The 8,654-nt window shown below is 37.5% G+C and overlaps 1 protein-coding gene across 1 annotated transcript; it reads right to left on the bottom strand.

Moving 5' to 3' along the window:
- Window positions 1-1,038: 1,038 nt before the first annotated feature.
- Window positions 1,039-8,405, bottom strand: LOC130919911 (galectin-related protein-like). The gene is made up of 5 exons (XM_057842544.1): window positions 8,342-8,405; window positions 7,924-7,992; window positions 7,752-7,840; window positions 2,953-3,139; window positions 1,039-2,798 (listed from the first exon to the last, which is right to left on the bottom strand). Exons 1-5 carry the CDS (start codon window positions 8,378-8,380, stop codon window positions 2,655-2,657), a joined length of 528 nt encoding a protein of 175 aa, XP_057698527.1. The 5' UTR covers window positions 8,381-8,405; the 3' UTR covers window positions 1,039-2,654.
- Between the last annotated feature and the right edge of the window lie 249 nt (window positions 8,406-8,654).

Genomic DNA, 8,654 nt, shown 5'->3' with positions numbered 1-8,654 from the left:
GACCAAGGCATTATTATACTTTTATTAAATATGCTATTGCTCCAAGTCCAACTGTCCCGCTTACTTGCACACGCTTGAAGGGCCCCATGTTGCTTGTTGCCTGGGGCCCCTTGCTACGCCGCCGGTAGTGGGAACCTCTTGGTACCTCACGATAAGGATACGATTTGCGATACAAAGAACACGATAACGATGATCTGACGATATGGCGATACAACAATTATCGATACACTGGTCAGGAAATCATTCTTGGATATTCTACAAACAACTAATAAACAGGAAAAACAAGCTTGTGCTGTGGATTTGAATGAGTTTATCACTAGTAGACGTCCAATCCATTTGAAGTGAAATCCGCTTCAAACGGATTGAACTTCTATGGCCGTCAGTGGCAGCCAATGCCAGGCAATGAGGTAATTTTGGGCCGTTTAAGGTCATTTACCTGTTAATTTTCAGTTACCTCCTTTTGATTTTGGGGTATTTTATGGGTCACTTCCTGTTTATTTTGAGTTACAGAACAGGAAGTGACCTGGGAATCACCCAAATGAATATGTAGTGTAGTGACTCAAACTCAAGAGGAAATGACCTAAAAATGCCCTAAAATGAACAGCAAGTGACCTGTAAATGCCCTGAAAATCGGACAATGACTGAACGCTCTGGTTTCGAATGAACGAACGTACGTTCCCAGTCTAAATGGATTGGGCGTCAAGCAGCCTTAGAGGTAATTGAGACACTATTATGGTGGAAGATTTTGCGCAACTTCTTGGTTAATTTTTATTTTTTAGACATTGACACCTTTTTAAAACGATATTTCAATTCTTGGCAGGAGCATAGCGATAACCTTTTGGGATACAAAGCATCAAGATATAGCACCATTTCGATATATTGTCACACCCCTATTAAATACGTTATTATGTGAAAATGAACACACCTGAACGTGAAATTAATCATTTGTTGAATGTGTTTCATTATATTCTTACACTTACTACATAAAAACATGAAAATAACCACCTTAAAATGTGAAAAATACACTTACAAAAATAAATTGGTACTGGTGAGCCAACTTTGTAAAAAATAAAAAAAATCAAACACACTGAGATTAATGAATAGAAAAGGACAATTATTAAATGTTCATATATAAATTTGTACCACAGCATTCTAATTCAGTATTTCTAAAATTTCAATAAATACATCATTGTGCTTGTAAAAGTTTATTTTGCTCGTGTATTTTAAATACACATATGCCCAAAATAACAGTTTAGCAGCCAAAGATGGATTGGTCATAAACATCAGGTACATGGGGGAAAACAACAATACTGTACATGTTACAACTATGTTAAAATAATCAAATCTTGGTCCTATTTACAGAATAACAGCAGGTAGCCATGTTGTAGATTTGCATCATTCCAAATATTAATAAACAACCCAAAATCATTTTAAAAATGTGAACGACATCTTAAAAAGTACAAAATAGAACAAAATAAAGCACTTAGTTGTAGATCTTAATGTAGTATATTTAACCTCACTGGTCACTTTTATAAGGCACAGCACAGTCATTAAACATCTTCATTTCAATGGGGAAGCTGACTTGAGTTATAAGTGTGGTCACTGCACAAATTCAAGTCTTATTTTAAGGCTTCACTTTATAGCCGCTTTCAGACATAACATACCACATTACCAAGTAATATGACCTAGACTCTACCTAGATCGAGGCTTTCAGACATAGGGAATTGCGTTCTGACAAGAGGGAAATGAGGCGGTACTTACCCGGCATCTTTCACATGCAGCGTGTTACGCGGGCATGTCGTTCCTGTTTACTTCTTTTTTATATTCCGCTCAGGAAATAGATAATTACATGTAGTCCCCGGTTTACGAACGAGTTCCGTTACTGCACTGGCGATGTAACGCGGATTTCCGTGTAAATCGGAATGACCCTCTAAGTATCTCCAAACACCCTCTTAATTTAAAATAAAACTATCCAAAAACATTTTTTACATTATTTTATGATGTAAAATACATAAGTGAAAAGTGCGCGACTGGCGATAAAATGGGGGACGCGGCACTTTAACTCGACTGAAAAAAGGGGGAAAAACACGACTCAAGACAAAATGGCGGCCGAAACACAAGCATTGTAAAGTCGAAATCGCGTAAGTCGGGTCCTTCGTCAATCTGGGACTACCTGCATACCAATCTGACATATTCATTTGTAAGACAACAAAAAGGACAAAGACACGTCCTCATAAAATGTTGATTTAAAAAAAATCTAGTTTGTTGCTTAGTTGGTTAATATGTTACATGTTTACTACTTGCCAAATGTTATTTTGTCTTACAGTAAAGAAAAATGTGGAAATGTAGACACTAGATAGCTACATATTACCCCTACGTTCAGAAGTGGTTACCTGCAGCATTCACAAAGAGCGTGAGCCATTAATGTGAGCCAGCAAATTGCGTTTACCCATAGCGCGTACCGTGAAAATACCGGCACATTACCAGACTTCTTTGTATGTCTGAAAGAGGCTTTTGTCCAAACCTTGCGAACTCTTCATATATGTGACCTTGCTGATGCTAAAATATAGCATGGGTGTCCAAGGTCAACTGGGAAGTCCCAAGAAGGGATTTCAAGTGGAGGTGTCATACCTCGCCGCAGCTACATGTCCCCTTCAACCCAGTTTGTTGATGGTAAGGCTGCCCTTGATCCACAGCGTGTCCACACCATGAAGTGGCGCCACCCGGTGTTGAAAGTCAAAAAGCTTCTGGGCATCCACCATGACTCGAAAGCGACCTGATTGGCACTCCACTTCCATCTGGACACAAACATGTACGCAGGAAGACAGTTGCTCTTAGATGCCGCAAGACGGTGACGAAGCACCGTTTTATTGCCCTGGTCTTTGCACAAATACGAAGATGGAACCAATGACTAATTTCCTATTGGCATCACCACGGACACAACAAGCGTACCTTGAAAGGCTGCCCCTTGATGAAAGGAAAGAAGGGGATGGCGCTGTCAGGATCTGTCCACGTGCCACCCACACAAGCCCGTCGAAGCACCTGGCGCTCGCCCCCGAAGCGCACACATATCTCCAGTGCTACATCATGCGGGGGTTCGCCCCGTGTACCTTGACCGCACGTCAGTGCCACGTAGAACCTGAGGCAATAAAAAAAAAAAAAAAAAAAAAAAAAAACAGCACTTACACGTTATACAATCTACATATATATATATATATATATATATATATATATATATATATATATATATACATACACACATATATATATTAGGGCTGTCAAAATTATCGCGTTAACGGGCGGTAATTATTTTTAAAATTAATCATGTTAAAATATTTGACGCAATTAACGCACAAATGCCCCGCTCAGACAGATTTAAATGACAGTACAGTGAAATGCTTGTTAATTGTGTTTATGGAGTTTTGCCGCCCTCTGCTGGCACTTGGGTGCAACTGATTTTATAGGCTTAAGCACCCATGAGCATTGTGTAAGTAATTATTGACATCAACAATGGCGGGCTACTAGTTTATGTTTTAATTGAAAATTTTACAAATTTTATCAAAAGGAAAACATTAAGAGGGGTTTTAATATAAAGTTTCTATAACTTGTAATAACATTTTTCTTTTAAGAACTACAAGTCTTTCTATTCATGGATCGCTTTAACAGAATGTTAATAATGTTAATGCCATCTTGGTCATTTATTGTTATAATAAAGAAATACAGTCCTTATGTACCGTATTTTGAATGTATATATCCATCTTGTGTCTTATCTTTCCATTCCAACGATAATTTACAGAAAAATATGGCATATTTTATAGATGGTTTGAATTGCGATTAATTGCAATTAATTAATTTTTAAGCTGTAATTAACACGGTTATAAATTTTAATCGTTTGACAGTCCTAATATATATATATATATGTGACGGAAAACACTCAGGTGACTTGAAGTTCCGTTCTGAGACCCCAATTTGACCAAATTTTAAAATTGTCTATATGCATGAGTGATACATCATTGGAAAGCTTAAAATATTTATTTTCTGGGGAAGAATTTTTTTTAGCGGGAGGGCATTTAAAAAAAAAATTTTTTTTTAAACAGCGAAACCCAAACTGGAGGTGAGAGCACGCGAGAGCAGAACTAAAGACGCCATGATTTCAACGAGAGATTATCGCGTACTTATCTTGTCTTGATCCAAGAACTCCATGTAGCATGTATCACTGAGTGTCAAGACACAGCTGTGAATGGCCACAGCTGGATTTTTAAGGGATTTTATGGGTGAAACATGGTAATATAACATGGGTCGCTATGCAGAAATTGTAGACACCAAAGAGTGTTCGAGATTTTCTTTTTCATATATTTACCCTTTTAAACTTTTTTTTTTTTCAATGTTTCTTTGTTTGGATCTATTATTCATCTAACATATCGAAGAAAATGCGGCAGTAACAAAAAAAAAATACAATTAAGCGATAGTTATGAGGTAGATATCAGTGACTTTTTACAGACACAATTTTTTTCATTGTGACGTCATTTGTTTAAAAGTTTAAAATATGCAAGTGATTTTTTAAAAGTCCTTTTTTTTTTTTAAACGAAATATTACACATCAATTAATGATTCCAAGCTAAAAATGACAGACATTTTGAATAATAAATGTAAGTAATTACCTTCGTTTTACGGCTGAGTTTAAACAAAAGTGGTTGCGCAACGTCTGTAAACGGGGGTTTCCAGGGTAAAACGGACAAATTAAAAATAGTTCGGGGGCTTAATGTGCCATGAATCTGCTATGGCAGCATATAGACATATTATTCTATCAAACACAACAGTTGTTTTGGCTTAAAATACTGTTTCTTTTAAGGAGGAGTGCAAGAGCAGAATCTGCTTTTTCAGTCTTGTCTGTGTTTTCCGCCATATCTATATATGTTTACATATATATCTATATGGGGCATTTTGAGATCCGAGTTGAATTTGTTCAGTGACCACGCTCCTAATGTCTAATACTCTTATCATAAATCATCTTCCCTGTCAAAATAAATGGAAATGTCATGAATTTGGTCAGTGTTGTTAATCTTACTTTTAAAAAAATGATTAAAGTTACAAATTACTTCTCCTAAAAAGTAATTGCGTAATAACTCAGTTACCTGAATGTAAGAGTAAATAGTTACTTGGCAAAGTAACTGGTGATAATTTTCTCCCCCCCCCCCCCCAAAAAAAACAAAAAACAAAAAACAAAACAAAAAAAACAAAACATAGGTCACACTATGTGAAGTTTAAAGTGTTTTTGGGACAATTGGCCCTCGCCCAATTCTTTACCCTAAATTTAACTAGACACAGGGGTATTGCGGATATTGCGATAACTAGATAGTAAACTATTCGGAAGTCATTTAATGTTGTGAATCAACCGTTAAAGTTGTTAAAATTGCTCCCGTTGTTGCATTGGTTCCCTTCTGTCTACTTTCGACATGTGAAAGTTTTAGAACTTTTTCATCATTTAGAGCTAGATTAAAGTCAAGATTTTGCCGATTGAGGAGTATTTTAGATAAAAAGTTTCTTAGGTTCGCTAGGAAGGTTCTCTACACATGAGCCTTGCTAAGAAGTCTACTGCTTTAAGATGGCGGCTGTTTACTAATGCATCTAGTCACCTATACATGTTGCTAACGCCGCCGTGTCTGTCATTTTGCATCTAGTTTTATATGTATGTGATATCTACTGTAGCATCATGTGGCCGTAGTTTGTAGGCTATCGGCTACAGTCAGGTATTATTGGAGACATCTAGCATCGCGTTTGCTACGGCGTCACGACTCCCTTGCCTCCTCACCACTCCTGCTCTGCTCTTCCAACACACCTGAATCAAATAATGAGGATTGTTGTCAGGCTCCTGCAAAGCTTGCTGATGAGCTGATCTTTTTATTCAGGTATGTTAAAGGAGGGAGACATGGAAAACAAGCTGGATAGTGGCTCTCGAGGACCAGACTTGGGCACCCCTGTTTTAGAGCAATGAATATGTCTCCATGTGTGTCCATTTGTGACTTTCCGGTGTGGCAAGAAATTACAATTTAAAGTGTGTTTGTGCACCTTATTTGGTTGTTTTATAATGAAATAATGGAGTGCTGCAACAATTAATCGATTAACTCAAGTAATTCGATTAGAAAAACGCTTTGAATCAAATTTTGCTGCTCTGAGTATTTGTTTAATTAGATGGGCGTTGTAATGGTTTGTTTTGAAAGTGTTTGAAGTTTTATTGATTTGGGTGGATACACTGCCCTCTAGTGGCAACAGTGAATATGACATAACTTATTTAACATGGTTGAATCCTGCTGCTCCCTGTTAAGACCAACCTAAGGTAAGTTTTTGTTTGAGCTAAGGAATTTTTTATGTAATCGTAATTGAGTTTATTGGTATAATTAGCCATTTTTGTTTGAATATGTGCTTGAAAATTGAATTAAGATCATTGTAAAAGAACATGTTATAGTATTTAAGCTAGTGGATATGGATATGTGGATAAGCTATGCAAGTTAGCCAATTGGTCTTGTACTTCAATTGTCATTTATTCATTTTTTTAATACCGTTTGAGGCTTAACTCAGGTAATTTAATTTAATTGCTGAGTGAAAAAAACACTCGGGAATTTTTTTTTGTATTCACATTTAATGCTGTTTGGAAAGTGCAATCTTAGCAAGCCTGTTTTACATCTCCTAGAGCAGTGTTTTTCAATTTGGTGTGCCGTGAGAGGTAGTCAGGTATGCCGCGAGAAATTATCCAATATCGAATTTTTATTTATTTTTGCAGTAGTAGTTGCAGTAGGAATGAATGAGGAGGTTGAAAGTTGCGGTCATGTGGAGATGAGCGAGGTATTGCTCTTGTCGCGTTCAATAACAGCTCGGATTTCTAGCCATCAGCTACCTTGCTGTCTGCGACAATGTGGACCCTAGCATGTCTACTGTACATCTTTTGATTAGACTCGTCAAGAGTCAATATTAACGAAAGTTCCACTTTCCATTTTATCCATATGTGACGACAATCAATCCTCCCAGTTTTATTCCAACACAATTTAAGGGCAAAAGGTGGCTGACGGCTAGAAATCTGAGCAGTTCTTGAACGCGACATGAGCACCTATCCTAAACGTCATCCCTAAACGAAACACCCGTCGCTTCAAAACAAGTCGATGGACAACTTTTTTTTTCTTTTCTTTTTTTTAGAAAAGCTACAAAGTTAAATGAGAAAGCCCCAAAGCCAGTTACCTTGTTGCTGAACTTGTTGCTAAATCCAAAGTCTCACGCTGTGGCAGAGACCTTTAATACTACCTGCTTGCAAAGCTATTGTCAGCGAGCTGCTCGGCCCTGATGCGGTTAAAGACATTGCTAAAGTCCGTTTGTCTGATATTTCTGAGCTTTTCAAGCCTAACTGCTATAAAAAAAATAAATAATAATGACTGAGAACTGTTGATGAAGATTCCTGCCAGGATATCAGCTTTGGGTTCATCTAAACAGGCTCAAGTTTCACACTAAGTAAGTATAAATATTGGGAAACTATTTTATGAATAAATATACTGTACAGAAAGTAATTTCGGAACATTTTTGGCTTTTTTACCAATGTAAAAACGTGCCGTGACTCAGAAAAGGTTGAAAAATACTGTCCTAGATTATATTCTGCAACTCATCACATGTTCCTAATAGATTACTCGAACTAACTAGTTAATCGATTAATCGACTATTTAATTAATCGACTGCAGCAACCCTAAAACAATGTTGTTTTTTTACCTGTCTGGATGATGGTCCACCACGCCCACGATAATCAACTTCCTTCCTGGATGCAGCCCACCAGTGATGTGACCCCGGAAAGGAACAGTCTGCATATACACATACGCACAAACATTTGCTTGCAAATTTACATTTTTGTTCATACCTGTATTTTGTGTGTGTGGTTTTGTACCAGTTTGTTTTCAGTTTGCTGCTCGCTGCTGACGCACTCTTTGGCCTCACGGCAGTCGATTTTCCATCTCTGGGAAAACACAAACGGACACTAAACTGTCTAGAATATAATGGGAATTTTATATGTCACGTTTTAACTTGAGAATGTGACGGAGGTTGTGACAAGCACCAATTCTCATCTAGAAATATAATAATGGAAATGTTTGTTCTCTCGCAATTTGCAACGCAGCTACGCTTTTATTTTGGGTAGCCAAGACCGGAAGTGGCAATTTGACGGCTGTCAAAAGTTTCTAAAGTCGACGACGGCGTCCTAAGTGAGGAACACTAGCAACGTAATGACTATGTTGTTGTTCACATAGCTGTTCCGCGTCGGTGTCGTTCGATGTGACAGAGTAGCGGGGAGCTTTTTCAACTTTTACCTTCCTCTCGCGCGTCGCCACGCTCTGCTCGGTCGCCATGTTGGAACTCCCGGAAGCGAACGTATGGCTGCGCCCACAACGCACTTTCACGTGAACGTAGTTTCAGTTTTAAAACGAAATAAATACCGTACTATGTTTTATAAGTTTTTGTTAGGAATTTTTCAGTGTCATCCACTAATCAAAATTTCTGAGTTCAACACCATTATTTAAAAGTTTTATAAAAAGGCAGGTAATTTATTTCAATTCATTTTCACTTTCAATATAGGAGGCTACATACGTTTTTACCATCATTAAGTCATATCATGTATTAACA

The sequence above is a fragment of the Corythoichthys intestinalis genome, chromosome 8, assembly GCF_030265065.1.
Source record: "Corythoichthys intestinalis isolate RoL2023-P3 chromosome 8, ASM3026506v1, whole genome shotgun sequence".
Lineage (NCBI taxonomy): Eukaryota > Metazoa > Chordata > Actinopteri > Syngnathiformes > Syngnathidae > Corythoichthys > Corythoichthys intestinalis.
This window is presented reverse-complemented; position numbering and strand designations above follow the sequence as displayed.

Coding starts and splice junctions, on each gene's coding strand:
- LOC130919911 (XM_057842544.1), bottom strand. CDS start 8,380: ATGGCGACCGAGCAGAGCGTGGCGACGCGCGAGAGGAAG. Junction 7,993..8,341: donor TGGCGACGCGCGAGAGGAAG/GTAAAAGTTGAA, acceptor GTGTTTTCCCAG/AGATGGAAAATCGACTGCCG. Junction 2,799..2,952: donor TCAAGGGGCAGCCTTTCAAG/GTACGCTTGTTG, acceptor GTTTGTGTCCAG/ATGGAAGTGGAGTGCCAATC.